The sequence below is a fragment of the Crassostrea angulata genome, chromosome 4 (assembly GCF_025612915.1).
Source record: "Crassostrea angulata isolate pt1a10 chromosome 4, ASM2561291v2, whole genome shotgun sequence".
NCBI lineage: Eukaryota > Metazoa > Mollusca > Bivalvia > Ostreida > Ostreidae > Magallana > Magallana angulata.
In genome coordinates, this window is record NC_069114.1 from 27490836 (window position 1) to 27507443 (window position 16608).

At 33.6% G+C, this 16608-nt stretch overlaps 1 protein-coding gene across 1 annotated transcript in view; it reads right to left on the minus strand.

Moving 5' to 3' along the window:
• Nucleotides 1–253: 253 nt before the first annotated feature.
• LOC128179726 (disks large homolog 1-like) overlaps nt 254–16608 on the minus strand; it is a 42898-nt gene continuing 26543 nt past the window's right edge. The window contains exons 13-25 of the mRNA XM_052847270.1: nt 10571–10727; nt 9620–9722; nt 8978–9080; nt 8632–8808; nt 8275–8338; nt 7961–8087; nt 6388–6414; nt 5898–5945; nt 5712–5813; nt 5314–5486; nt 4544–4653; nt 3340–3431; nt 254–2646 (exon numbers count right to left, since the gene is read on the minus strand). Coding sequence (XP_052703230.1) covers nt 2540–2646; nt 3340–3431; nt 4544–4653; nt 5314–5486; nt 5712–5813; nt 5898–5945; nt 6388–6414; nt 7961–8087; nt 8275–8338; nt 8632–8808; nt 8978–9080; nt 9620–9722; nt 10571–10727 — 1390 coding nt within the window. The 3' untranslated portion in view covers nt 254–2539. The remainder of the gene's footprint in view (nt 2647–3339; nt 3432–4543; nt 4654–5313; nt 5487–5711; nt 5814–5897; nt 5946–6387; nt 6415–7960; nt 8088–8274; nt 8339–8631; nt 8809–8977; nt 9081–9619; nt 9723–10570; nt 10728–16608) is intronic.

The following is a 16608-nucleotide window of genomic DNA, read 5'->3' on the forward strand; positions in this document are numbered from 1 at the left end:
TCAAACCTTCCTCCTATAAAACCATGAAACTGTCAACTGGTATTCACAACAAAACTCATGTGCAATTCATCAGGAAATCAGCAGCTGTTACTAATGTGGAAATATATATATTCCTACATCCAAGAGATGACATTTCACCATGCCAATTTATAACTCCATTTTATGGACAAATCAAGTTGAAGGCCAAGCACAAGTACAATGGCCTCAAAGTCAGCCTTCTAGTTACCAGGCATGAAAGAATAACAAACTCTAGTTTTTTAACAAGTATTTTTTTTTTTAATTTATATTAATGATATACTATTTTTCCTTGGTAAATGACTCCTGAATTAAGTCAATCTTATCAATTGACAAGCATATTGTCTATTATCAATTTATCAAATATACATGCACAATGGAAAGCAAGCAAATCTTCATATCTTGTAAAAAATAAAATACAGATTTGTTTGTTTACAAGTTAAAATAAAAAAAAATTTAACAAGACAGTAGATCAACTTGGTGGTTGCATTGCTTATTCTATCAAAGTGGCTTAATTTCCTGTTATGTTACAATAAATCCAATTATCAATTCCAGATATGCAACTTTTGAAATACACAATACAATACTTATTATCTTTCTTAAAACCTCATTAGATTCGCCGTTTAATGAGATCTTTTGAGGAATTTATGTGATTTAAGTTAATTAAAATCGATAAAATTGAATCCCAAGTTCACTGAGGAGAACAGTATGTGCTATTATAAATTAATATAAGTTATGATAAATTGATTTTGAAAAATTGAGAAAACAAATCTACATCTAAATGTGATCAAAATGTTTCATAATGAGAGCATGACGTAGTTCAATGTACATTAAAAAAAAAAATGACCAACAGCAGAAGTTTGGAGTTATGGATGATAACGACAACAGACTTTTTTTTGGATAAAACTTGTCAGACACTTGTAGAATACTGCGATCTCACCAATGGGAAAATGAATGATTTTACAACACAGACAGATCCTAATGGCAAGACAAAATATTCACTCAAAATATTCTTCCAAATACCGTGTATTTTACTAAATTGAAATATATTTTGAAACCCTAGTCTAGTCTAAAATAAGAATATGGAAAACTAGTAAACTTTTTACAGTATTTCAGAATATCCCCCCTTCTAATTATAACAATATGGCAGCCAGCTGCGAAAAGGAATACATGGGTTACAGAATTGGATAGCTATAAAAAGAAACGGGAAAGATATAATATTTCCAGTGCATTTCTAGTTGTAACAGGATAACATAAAACCCCGACCCATTACTTTACATAAGAGGTGTGCTTGGGACTGGGTATTTTTTTCATTTTCATATAACCCCCTCCCCCTTTTAGAATCCGCAACAAACAGTTGGATGACCAAGATCTGACCATCCTTTGGTGGAAGGAGGCAAGCGAGGTAGAAAAATGAAGCTACAAAATTAAAAAAAAAAAAAAAAAAAAAAAAAAATAGCGAAAGAAAAAAAAAATAACAACAGGGCTGTGAGTGGTCTCCCCTCGACATTAAATGCCCAAGATATGCAAACATACATTGATTTGTTTAGAAAAAAAAAGAATTAATAGCTTTGCTCTTCTCGTACATAAACACCCCCAGCACTTTTGTTTATAGTTCATCCCCCTACTCCCAACAATAGATACAACAACGCTTTAATTATAAAATCATTCGAAATAACAGATAATTCAAAAGCTGCTACATTAAAAAAAACCAATAGCCTTTGTACAGAGGAGTGTGGTCTACCTTGGAATACTTGGGGAATGTTGATTTCAATAACCGTCTATTATAATCAGTTACAAGAAGCTCGCCTTGACAGGCCTGGGTACTGTACAGCTGATAACACTGGAAGCTAACACAAAGTACAGATATATACTGCATCGTGGTCAGTGCTACGGTACATATAAAATGTTGTCAGTAAAATATGTCTAAATCAACGGGGGTAACATGAACATCTTCACCATAAAATCACTTTATATATATTACAATATTAAAATTCTCCAAGGTATTATTCAATAATCAATCTTCCTATCATAATATGTATATATATATATACAAATTCTATCACAATTGGCAACACTTGATTATCAACATTCTGTTAAAAATTCAGTATCAATCAATACTTGATTAAGTTCCTGCAATATCTTTCCTTATATACCTGATTATTGAATTAACCACCCAAAAATTTGCTTGCTCAACCCTTTTGATTATTTCAAATAAGACCCTTTACAAGACATTTGGCTTTCGTTTCCATACAATCAATGGCCACTCTGACCTAATCGCACATGAACAAAGTCACACAGGTGAAATGCATGATCGAAGATGAAAAAATAATGATACATTCACAGTAAAAAACATAAACTCCAATAAATAAATCTATTGCCTGCCCAGGTTTGTAGATAAGTTCCCCTTGGCCTGCTTCGTCACACACGATTTGGTAAGAATGTCACAGTTCAATGGCAGTTAGACTATCACTGAGCAAGGGCTGATCTGCAACAGTTTCCACTCGACGATCCGCTTGACCGCTCATAACTTCTCCTTGGCTGGTACCCAGATGGTGGGACCAGACTGGTCACGGATCACTTCCTTCACCTTTGCATAGATCTCGTTCGCCGTATCCCCCTGCACAACAGCTGAAAAAGAAATCACTGCTCTCAAACCATGGCATTCAAGTATTTCTATGTAAAAATTTTTTTTGCTGTTTAGTTATTCTGTAGAATTAACGTACAACACTAGAAAATGTAGCCTTAACGCTGACATAATGTTATTTACTTGTGAAATATTAAGCAATATATCCCTGACAAAGATGATGTAATTAATAAGTTAATGATACAATTTTCCCCTCAAAATCCCTGACATTATAATTTGCAAGTCAAATAATAAATACATTGCAGCCTTCACCAAGTTGGTAGTGTTATTATCTTAAACCTTATATCTGGGGCATTTTTTATGTGTTGCAAATTTTGAAAAAAAAAAAAAAATGGTGAATTTTAACAGCACACAATCTCTAACATAATTTCTGCATAATTTTTTAATCTGCTTTATAAAAAAGATTGCACATAAAGTGAAAAATTGAACATTGCAGAAACAAAAAGATGTCATCTAAGGATGCATGACAATGTAATTTACCAGTAAGTACAGTTGAACTTTGATATCTCAAACACTGATACCTCGAATACAATGGATATATTGAAGTGATTTTTAAGTCCCAACAACTTATTTTTTAAAGTATTTTACCCTCAATATCTCAAATACTCGGATATCTCGAAGTTTTTAAACAGTCCCATCTAGTTCGAGATAACAAAGTTTGACTGTATTTAAATTACCAGTAAAGTATTCTCCGAACTCTTGCTCCAATTTCATGGTTCTTTCATATGTCAACCTTGCTTGTTCTTCTGTTATTCTCTTGTTCATATCCCTAAAATATACAAGTCCAAATTAATAAATAATGATGGTATAAAACGACACGAAAGTGAGAGAAAAAAAGAGGGAGAGAGAGAGCATCAATAAAAAGATATATAAAAGCATAATAAACATCATCCAAAATAAATCTCCATCCATACCATGTTAAGAAGTACATATTAATGAATGAAGCTCAAACTTCATGCAACACCCATACCAAGTTACAACCATTTAAGCCAAAAAAAACTCTAATAACAACAAAGATAATCTAATTTCTACAATTTGTTGTTCATTAACCAGTAAAAATAAGTCAGTTCAGAAATTTTCTTTACATCTAATCCCAACACAACAGGTTAGGCCATTTGTTTGGTTTTTTTTCTAGGAGTGAAGATTTTAAGAACCAACAGTGTTACATGAAGCCAAAACCATTATGTCGGCTTTTGTGGATAATGGTTTACCTATGATCACATTGATACAAATGGACTGACGTTAATACAAATGTTAAATGCATATTATTAATTTCATGGACTTTTAGAAAACACACAGAACATATACACTGGATAATGTGTATTTAGAAAATGATAATTCTGTGTATCAATATTGGATGCTATGAGAGTAAGCAGATCAAGACTGGATACCAAAGATGCTTTTTCAAAATTTCCAACATCTTTAAGATCTTCTTGGTAACAAAATTTGAACTTGAAAAATAATGAAAATGCATATGTACATGGCATTTAAAAGGTATGAAATATACCATTGAAAACTGTTTTTTTTAACTCCACTTTTTAAAAGCTTTACTCATGATTTGGAAAGAGTTTTACAGTGTGTTAAAAGTATCACTCCAAACAAAGGATCAACAGTGAGAGAAGTAAACTGCCATGCATACCAAATGTTTTCTTTCCTGTTGAAAATATGTACATATCCTCAATATTTACTCTCTTTTTTTTTTTACCATGAGAAATTCCGACACCACTGATTTAAATGTATAGAAAGCCAATGGAATACTTTTTAAGAAATATTTATTCTTCTTCCGTTCTTAGAGCTCAGAGAGTCTAAGCATGCAAGAGATGAGAGAGTCTAACATACAAACAAGTATATTGTATGATGTGGTATTGTTGAAGTACTTACATAATGGATTCTATGGACTTTGGTTTGATAAGTATGGCGACAGGGTATAGTCCTGCTACTTGTAGCCTCTTAATGGCATTGCCGCTCACATCGAGGATGCAGTGCTTTCCCTGTAAGAAAATCGACAAAAAGTTAATATTCATGACTCTAAATTGGAACAATTATTACAATTAAGTAACAAAAATTTTGGCTCATGAAACAGATTTATTCTAATGTAAGCATGGAGTATGTTAGAGTTGAAAATTCTGAACATTTTTTTTTAAAACCAAACTGGACTATCTAATTTTAAATCTAGTCAATGTGATGTAATTATCAATGTGAATGACCTGTGCCTCTTATTTCTGGAAAATAAAGTCAATTCTGAATTATCATATCCCATCTTTGGTTTTTCAACATTTTGGCACAGTGAACGTGTATTTCATTCTCTTTTTGTATAAAATATTCATAATGCTAGCTCCCATTGTCTGTACAGTTGCAGATCACACAACCTTTAAACCTAATACTGTGGAATCATTAATTTTCAAGGATTGCTGAATTTCACAGGTTGTGGGGACATAACTTCGTGTATTTTCTTATACATACAAAAGGAAGAATGACTTAATAACCAAAATCTAAAAATTCGTGGATGATGTTAATTAGTGGTTAAGAGGTACCCACAAATTCCACGAAAATTGAGCCACCATGAAATCTAATGATTCCACAGCACATGCCCAGATCATGACGTCAGACAACAATTCTACCTAAGACCAGCTCCCTTTTCCACCACCCACCTTCTCTGCAACTTCTTTGACAGAAGCTACACTGGTTCCGTACAAGTTCTCATTGTACTGTCCTGCTTCAATGAACAAGTGATTCTGGATGTCACGCTCCATTTGTTCCCGCGAGTCCACAAAGTGGTAGTCTCTGCCGTCTGCCTCATAGTCACGCCTGGGTCGTGTTGTATCTATACAATGGAAAATCACATTAAGACCTCAACTCCACTATTCAAACATATAACAATGCTCATAAGTCTTCTATTTTCCCTCATATTTAACACTTAGGTTTAAATTTTTTTTTTCTGGTTGAATCCTTAGTACTGTTAAATGCTTCTTAAATATAGGAAATTAACTGCTTATATTGTACATTTGGCTTCTTCGTTCGGAAAACCTTACAAAAACCCAATACTTACGAGGGACACAACTTCCGAATTTGTCTGGGAATTCTGAGATGAGGTCATCATTGATTCTGTCCTTCAGCGGTCCCAAGATGATGACTGGTCGGGTGTACTTTACTGTAAACACAAGGAAAAGCAGGTTATATATCTGACTGATAATAGCTTCAAATCGGAGATTAATCAAGAGGTAAAGTTACTTACATTCCTGTTGAACAACAGCTTCATAGGAAAGGATTGGTTCATCACCACCTAATAAAGTAAAATATTAATATTAATAATGACTTACAAACATAATGTTGTATTGTTGATGTTATTTGTATACTGTATATAAGGTTACTTTTGGGGGGTTTTGAAACAATGTGAAATTCACTATTTTCACAAAATGCTCCTTTTATCAAATTATTTTTCTTTTTTCAATGTCAAGAGAGAGCAAAAATTCCGAAAATGAATAAGCCAGTCTCATTTTAAATATGCCCACTAACAATAGCAGCAAATGGAATGACAAATTAACAGATGCAAACTTTCCCAATATACAGTATCTAGCATTTGAGATATAAATTTTCATTAAAAAAAAATTTATGTTTATCATAAATATGTTTGTTTTGCAGATTTATCAGGAAAATAGTTACAGTTGTTGATTAAAACAAAATCAATGGCTGTTAACAGACAGACAGACAACTGTTGTACTTACGATAGCTAGCCTCACTGTCGGCACCACCTGAGAACAAAATCAAACTAGGGTCAACACTCCATGCACAATATTACAGAACGACAGAAATAGCATGCAGGTTACCAGGCAACACATGGTTGCTAGGCAGCATTGAAATCAAATTAATGCTTGAAAAAATTCACAAACTTATTATTAATGAAAACTATCAATTCAAATACAAAAGAAAACTTAAATTATTAATGATTATCGTCTATACTGATGGAAAACTACAAACACATATATCATAAAAACTATTTTGAGCGAGTAAAAAAGCTTAAATCAATGAAGTATGAAGTGAACGCAGGGTTTTGATCTTTCTTAGTTTATCACCACTACGTGTGTGTGTGTGTGGCTAACTGATAAATTAAGAGCTATTTCCTTCCACAAGAGCTTCTTGCTTACAAAATAAAAATATCAAGACTTTTACTACTAACATCAACCTTTTGGAACTTTAACAAAAAAATTGTCAAACTTTTGTACATCTCAGAAATATCGATAACATGTCAAAGTATTTTAAAAGTGCGAGGCAGATAATTGAGAAAATGTATAATGATGACTTCTAGCCTAAAACATAATACATGTATAATACACTCCAATATGTTCTTTTGCAGTTAAAATATAGTCAAATAATATAAAATAAGTGGTATTTTCCATTGCACCATACTGATTTAAGGATGATAAGTGCTCATCATCCAATTCCCCATTCTAATACGAGTGATTATCATACGAGTTCCCCATACTTATGTAAGAGTAAATGATTGTTTATTGGTTAGTGTTTATCACTAGAGTTTCCCCATAATAATGTACGGTTAGTGCTTCTCATCTGAATAGCAGTTTTATTGAGTGTAGCATAGTTTTATCAAAGACAAACCTACAGAAGCTAACACAGCTACAACAAAATCATTGATGTAAATTGATTTCATTTTCGTATTCATTAATTTGTGGGTTTTTTTCAATTAAATGTTACTTTCTTTCATACATGTATAATTTTGGAAGAGTTCAAAAAGAAAAACATGAAAAGTGGATTTAAAAAGGACACATTATAATTAACATCAATGATTTTATAATAGATTAAAGTTCAACATAGATTTCCTGATACAGATCAGGAAATGACTCAAAATAGCAAAAAATTCACAACAGTGATGTAAAATGCACCAGAGATTGTCTGGAAATAGACAGTTGACTTGAGTACATTTTACACGTCTACTCAACACTGATAGTACTAAAGGCAGAACGTTTTACAGAAGCAAAGCAAGAAAACAGTAACTACACAAAAAAATTACCTTCAGCTACAATGAAAACAACAGAGAAACAAAATTACTGTCACTGCAAAAATCATCTATAATAATCTCTACATTTTTCTGACCATCACTAGAAAGAGGGAGGAAAAACAAATCCGTTATACACTAAAAGGTCTTCTATATTGAATTTTAAAAATCTATCATGGTTTAACACTGGGATAAAAAATCTTCAAATATTTGGGAGGATCGAGAGAAAAGTTGGTTGTGGGGTGGACCCCAGACATGCATTTGCTACCCTACGGTTAATTACTTACGCTCATCAGCACTGATATCCTCGCCCACTGCATGGTCCTTGCTCTTCATGAAGGGGAACCGTTTGGAGAATGAGAAATTCTTCTTTTTCTTCTCATTTGCATTCATATGTTGCACATTTCCATTTGTCTGTGAGCAAAAAATGGAAGATGATTGTACAGGCAATTTCCTTTTTTCTCTTTAAACTGAGACATTTAACATATACAGAATCCAGAGTTGTGGGATATGCATTCAATCATCTACTGTTAAATGTAATCTCATGGAGATTGCTTGATGATAATTGAAATTCTATGCCGTGAATATAAATATCCTTTACCTTTTCACTTGTTTTGCCAGTAAACTTGACATTTTTTAACCTTGCTCTTTCTTTTCGGTCTACCCTGTAAAAATATAATAAAACATGATTAATATCAAACTTTCATCCATGATAGAATATAAATGGAGCAGTGATTTATAGGAAAAAACAAATCCACAAAACTCAAATCTCAAGGCTTGACAATGGAAGAGTACTTTGTAATATAACAAAATTTGGTACATTTTTTCCAAAGTACAAAACCCCAAATTTATATCATGTGAAAAGTATGGCATTGGTATGATAACAACAAAGAAATTGAGGCAATGATGCACAGTCAGACCCAACCAATGAACTTGATGCTATGTGACTTGTACGTACCGTTTTTTGCTTGGAATGATTCCCATTCCCTCCTCCTCCCCGTCGGGCGTCACATATCGGGCCTGCCACCATTCATCGTCGCTTGCGTTTGTTACGTGAAGAATATCCCCATATTTAAAAGCTAAGCCTTTACTGGGCAAACCGCTGTCTTTTGTTGGTTCGTAATCGAACAATGCTCTGTAATAAAAATTAACTCAATTTTATAAGGGTTACTCAGATATACTAACATCTAATGTATTGTTTTTAATGTGGACATACGGGTAGCGGTAAATGTAGAAATAAAAAGCTTTCAGCTATCAATCTTTAAAATCAATCAATACTACAAGAGCTGACCTTTGGACCTTACCTGACATAGAGAGTCCTCTTTTGGGTGGTGCGTAAACTGCCTGTGCTTGTATTCATCATCTGCTCTCGCAGGTCCTGTATTTTGGCCTCAAATCTGTTGTATTCTGTGTAGAACAAATTCAAGCAACATCATGAACATTCTAAATATTCTGAATGTTTACAAATAGTGTTCAATAAATGATGTAGCGAAATTTGTAGCATTCTTCATTTGACTTCATATTTTCAACTAATTTGTTGAGCTGTGTTTTTTAGTATTCAAGGTAATAGTCAATGAATATAGGAACGAAATCTTGTAGTATTCTTCAGAGATTCACATTATCTGTTGGACTGTACTTGAAGTATCCAGTGGGATACTTTCTACACTGTTATTGAGACCGTAGGAAACAGTTTACCATCAGGTATTATCTGTTGTACTATACTTAAAGTATTCAGTAGGATAGTTTCTAATTGCTATTGAGACCGTAGGAGACAGCTTACCATCAGTTATCTATTTGACAGTACTTAAAGTATTCAGTAGGATAGTTTCTAATTGCTATTGAGACCGCAGGAAACAGTTTACCATCAGGTATTATCTGTTGTACTGTACTTAAAGTATTCAGTAGGATAGTTTCTAATTGCTATTGAGACCGTGGAAACAGTTTACCATCAGGTCTATATTGGACCACCAGTTCCACCGTGTCTCCCGCCGTCTTTAGGGCACCTGCTGCCTCCTCGTGGGTGGCCAGGAGCAGATCTTTCCCATTCACCTAAAACATAGTCCAAACAGTTAACCACTCACTGATACACAGTCAAAACAGCCTAAACAGAGAGTCTATTAAACAGTCAATACTGACTCACAGATAGCCTAAAAAGTCAACCACTGACATATAACATTAACTGTCAACAATCAACAGATGCTTTAACAGTCAATTACTGACTGACAGCCTAAACTGTCAACTACTGACAGAGAGTTTATGAAACAAGTCAATGACAGATAGCCTAAACAGTCAACAACTGACAGATAGTCTAACAGTCAACCACTGACAGATAGCCTAAACTGTCAACAATTCACATATAGCCATGAGAGTCAATTACTGACTGACAGCCTAAATTGTCAACTACTACCAAGTAATCTTAACAGTCAACCAAAGAGACAGTATAAACTGTCAACCACTGAAAGATAGTCTAAACTGTTAACTAAGCAAAATATAAATGTAGAATTTATCAAGATATATATGTTTGTTTTGAAGCAACACCTGTGATATTCATTAATCATTTCCAAATACATGCATATCATTTTATTGAAAAAACTGTCATGATCATGTGCTTCTTATCTAGGCTGCATATTTCAATACAGCTTTACACATTCATAAAATTGCCAAAGAATAAATGGTTTGAAATGTTCTGCTGAGAAATGCTTTCCTGTGCATTAAATTCGTAATGCCATGATAAAATTGCATTTAAATCACAACCAGTTACTGTGTCAAAGTATCTTATTTCAAAACTTGTTTTTGACCTCCTAATGCATTTGCATTATTTAACACCACAGAACTGGGCCATTTTATTTTCAGTCAACATTTTGACCAGCCCTGTGGGGTATATGGAGATGACCTACAGACAAGATCTGGTCGCCCCTCCGTAGTTCCCCGCTAAGGTCCGCTGGTGCACCAGCCAGGATGAAGGACACAAATATCCCCTCCCCATTCTCCCCTCCAACGATGTTGAAGCCAAGACCAGTTGACCCTTTCTTTAGAATTATTTTCCTTGGATCCCTGAAATATAAAGAAAAACAATTCAGATGAGTTTTCACCAAACCAAATATCAACCAAATGTGATGCTGCTGTGTGCATTGGACTTGTTTTGGGGTTTTTTCTGAACCATCTGACTTTACATGATTCCCTATCTTGGGGAACAACATGCGTTTCTGTGATACAACACATCTCTCCAGGAAATCGCCCCTAAAGATCTCGCATTACACTCACAACCCAAATCTTTCTAACAGGAGCTTCTTGTGGAGAAATGAATGAAAACAAAACTACAGCTGTACAGTTTGTAGTAACAAACTTGTGTACTGTACTACATCAAACACAGCTCTTTTTATGTGCTTTCTCAGCTAACAACTTGTTCGGTGGGTGCAACAAGTAGTGTTAGCTGGGAGGGTTGATATAAACTCTAGTGCAGCCTCCTCCCCCGTCCTGCACTTTCTACTCTGGGAAGTAGGTGACTCATTAATTAAGGGCTTCTTCTAAACATTAAAGATTTCTCTGATACAGAGTAGTTTACATGAGCAGATTGAGAGAGATCAGTCAGCATCAAAGCAATGGAAACACGAAAAACACTCCAAGTCACTGACCCACAGCTTCCACACACAGACAGGTGGGGGGATCAAGGGATCTCAGGGGTGTGAGAGAAACTGGGTGAAAACATACCAGGGGGTCTCTTCAACTGTCTAATTGGTTAAAATGGGAGAAGCAACTTCAGTCTTTAAATTGAAGTCATCTGCCAAAAAGAAATGGGCCATTATCAGGCGAATGTTAAGATTGTACGATTACAAATACCAGCAGAGTGTTCAAGATTGATTCAACATAGGTTAAGTACCTGACCTAAACTTGCCTGTGAACTCCACCTAATTTATGCATCCTTGTGTACAATTCATTAGCATCAGTTCAAGTGTTTACTTCTCAAGTTGTTCTTACTTATAGGAAAAAAAATTTAGTGCCCTTATACTACATCTAAACAAAAACTACCATATATCTATAGCTGCAGTTTACACAACACTCAAACAACAAAATAGACTGCCATTTATTAGCAAGGCCATTTCTAAATCTCCATGTGGAGGACTTGTTTTTCCGAAAGTACCACTATGAATGAAATTAAAAAAAAAAACACTGCAGGAAATGATGATAAATACTCCAAATAAAACCATCACAATAACAATTTCCTAGCATTTTTTTCCCTATTAAATTCAATTCCATTCCGTAATACATAATGTACCAATTAAACATAACCAATGTTGTGCTTTGCTCTGTCAGGAACTTGTGCTATCAACATAGGAACCAAACAGACTGAAGGACAGCTCTACCTTTGGGTTTGAGGTACCACCTATGGGTATCTGGAACAACCTTTTAGGTATTAGGTGCCACCTTTTGGGCATTTTTAGGCCCGGGTCTTTATCGGAACATCACAGTCAGAGTATACACAGCTCTGGCACTGTGAGGTGTTGCAAGCTGGCAATAGACATAGCTCCACAGAGAATACACTCATCAATAAGTAATACTCCCATTGGCTGATGAGTGGATAACGGCCAAAACAGTTTTACAATGATCAATGTAAATTACATTATCACGCAACCAAAATAGTCTAGTAAATTGTACTCTCTAACGGTTTTCCCTTTATTTAACATGAAGCATTCTGCCAAATAGAAGTAGTTGAAAGTCTTTACATTTGTAGGCAATATAGTAAAGATGACTTCCTTATTGGAAAGAATCTTGCAAATAAATAATAACAGACAGCTAGGCTTTGTAAGTGTCACTTCACAGTGTATTGTTATTTTACTGGCACATCAACTCTTTGATGTAGACATAGAATAAACATATTTATGGACCCCAGAGGCAACAACTGACATCAAATTATTGAAAAAGAAACACAGTTACTGTATAATTTAAGGCTTGTTCTTGATTTAGAAAAAAACCCTTAAATTTAACCCAAAACAGGCCCTTATACATTAAACACTCAAACAAATACAACTCTCTGCTTTGCATCAAGATCTATATTCATGTCAAGTATCTGGTGACCTCTCTCCTGCTAAATTACACTAAATTCCCACAATTTGCTACTTTCAGTTCCCACAGCAGTAATAAACATCTATAAATACCATCTGTTTCCATGTTCCTATATACAAACTGACTTCTAAATTCCCAGTGTTATGATCTAGGTTAATTTATATATAACTCTCTCCCTAGTTCCTTAACATGCAAGCAGGCAACACAACCTTATAAGAATATACCCTCTCTTTGTGTGCATTAATTAGCATAGTTCATGAATTAGTTCACTCTTAACTGGGGGGTAGTTTCGGCCATGTCTTATTTTACTCCCCTCAGCTGCCATCCCCCATGCCTACCTGCTGATGTGAGGATCATAGAAGTACGGGTCTTTACGCTGTCCTTTCTGCTTCAACATTCCGAAACTAAATAGGCACAAATTCACTTGGCGTTCAGTTCTCTCATGTTTGAAAATTTCACTTGGCACAAATCCTTCTATGTCACTACTTTCCCACCGTAAAAACTAGCTTCACACAGATGAATCTCTTTTTTTAAATGTAGAACATCCTTTTACATATCATTAGGAATGTGATGTATTCCATGACTTCAAACGCTCTGCTGACCAAGACATCACATCCTTTCGACTCCAGCAAGGTTAACAAAACACAAATATTCTGTGTGGAGTAAGATGCAGCCGAACAGTTTATCTGTCCAGTTTATTTACAAGACGGCCACTGTTAGCTGACCTAAATACCAGCTCAGACAACAATGCTTAATTCTGAAGATTTAAATTAAACACAGTCCTTGTTATATGGCACCCTAAGATTAAGTGTCTACACTGCACAGCTTAGATCAATACAGTTCCCATTCAAGTGGTTTTCTTTATCAGGCAAAAGCTTGAAATGGGGCTCCACAAAGGAGAAAGGATTTAAATTTCAATGAATAAATTCATTTGTTTACAATTTCTCACAGCCATTATACGGTTGAAGAACACTGATCCTTATCTTGACTCATGTGCACAACCACTTCCCAGTAAATGGGCATATACAATAACAATAAAAAAGTGCACACACTCTTACAGACATTTACATAATTTAAAAAAAAAAATTAGGGACCATCTCAAAAATGGTTTTGTAACATTTACAGGGAAAAATGCATGTCAAATTACATGATATATGGTGACAGATTACTGTTACACAAAAGTAATGGATATAAAACTATTTAAATATGTATTGGATGGTGGATTTTTTAAAGATGTTTCAAATTGTCGGGCATTTTATTTTTTAAATTAATCTAAAAATATACATTTTACCTTGCATATAAAAACACAATTCCAGGAGAAACCATGCAGTTCTAGTGACCATATGGTGCTTTTATTAAGTCATATTTAAAAAAAAAAAATTATGGATGTACTTTTTCTTTTATTGTATAAATGATCAAATTCTGATCAACTAGACCCTTGATGTGGAATGCAGTAAAACCGTATATAGATAACAGTGGTCAGAAGTGAGAGATAAATGTGTCACACAAATGGAAACCCAATCTGACTGAGACTGATCGACTGATTCAAAACCCAGTAAAGTCAGTGCCTTGTAAGCATGTCAAATCAAAATCAATAAGAGTCGGCTGGACTGATAGAGGCGGATGTATAAATGGATTCTGTCACCACTGGATATATGTCTCCATGGCGCTACGGTCTGGCTCTGTCAATTGTCACACCCTGGAAGCCGTAATAGTGGTAATCTTATACCTGTCATCTAGCAACAGAGAGAGAGAGAGAGAGAGAGAGAGAGAGAGAGAGAGAGAGATGGCCGTCTCCAGAATGTACCATACATCACCCAGATTACTGCATTCTGACACCTATATCAAAGCCAGCTAATGGTCACCACATGCAGCAAACAACTGATAACTGAATGTTTGAAAAAAGCCAACAATGAAGTAATCAATATGTTCAAAGTATTTCGCTGCCAGCTAGTGAAACTAGGGATATATTTCTTATCTGACAGAGAACAAAACTCCTAGTGCACCAAAGCTCTGGGTTATGAAGCATCTAAATTATTGATAAAGGTATAATTGTCAGGAGTTCTGTTGAGAGAATCTGAAGTTGTACTATATTTAGGGGGGGGTAGTAACTGATACTGAAGAGAGTGATCAGTGTCCAGCAAGATATCCATAAAACACAACTCACAGAATACAACACCTGATAAGTAGAAAGGAAATGGCAGTAAGTATAATTACTGTGAGAGTAATAGTAACTAAATGTAATTATTGAGAGTGGAATAGTAACTGATACTGAAGAAAGTGGTCAGTCTCCAGCAAGATACCAATAAAACACACAACTCACAGAATAAAACTGATACAGTCAGAAAGAAATGATAGTAAGTATATTAATTACTATGAAAGTGTCATAATAACTGTTGTTATACTTCATGTTAAATACTGAAATCTGATTGGTTAAGACGCAGTTAATAATATTTACTATTACCCTCAGCGTTAGCAACGCACTTGGCAACGGGTAACATTAAAACATAGGTAATCATAGATTACTAAGCTCACCGAGACGGAGCATCACCCTTATGAGACATCACCTTCATAAGACCACCTTTATCATTTTATATGAAAATCATACTTTATGATCTTGGATATTCATGGATTCTGTTTTGACAAAATATCGTATATCATCTGATAAATTTTTTTATGATAATCATATGTTAATATGTTAATCAATACAATAATATAAAATTAAATATTGCATCATGTCATATTTCTAATATAATATATATCATATAATAAATAAAATACCGTAATAAACAATAATAAGATTTGATATTGTAACGTATGATATGACATTGTATTGTGTTATACCTTATTGTATTTGATCACATAATACAATATCATAAAATATAATACAATATAGTATCATATTACAATACCATATTACATAATACATCATAACACTGAAACATGATATTATATTGTATAATATAGAATGATATTGTATTGAATGACACTGAAACATATTTGATACATTATATGATATTATATCATATAATACAATATAATTTGTTTCCAACATTGTATCTTATCAAATGATACAATATTATGTGATATGGTAAAATATTATAAAAAATATTTTTAAATTATACATATTGCATCATATGACACAATAAAATATATTACAATATCATATAATACAATTTCATGTGATATGATAATATATCATATAAACCAATATCATATCATACAATATCGTATGATACAATATTATATAATATTACAATATCATATAATACAATTTCATGTGATATAATTCTATATTACTGAAACCAATATCATATTATACAATATTGTATGATACAATATTATAGAATATACAATATTGTATCATAGGATACAATATAATATTTTGCAATATCTTATGTAATTGTATCATGTGATAAAATAATAAATTAAAAATACAATATAATATTATACAATATTGTATCATAATATACAATACTATACATAACAATATCATGATACATAATCATATCATAAAATATCAAAAAAATTGATACAATATCATATCGTATCGTATAACTTTTTATAATATAACATATGATATCATATTGTATCATATCAAACAGTATTGTTTCATATCATTCAATACTTTATCATAGGAATCATGTTATATCATTTATCAACAAACACATCTATCTATCGAGCTGGTTTGAGTGAGGTAGGAGATTTCTTTAGCATCCTTGATAATGGAGATGAGGCTCTGCTTCTGAAGCAACCTCTGCATTTAATTTATAATAAAGTTAAATCAACTATGCAAGCCATCATCTATAAAACATGTGACCTGTTCCAAAAAACTAAACCTCATCCAGCATCTGAAACCTATGGCTCAGAT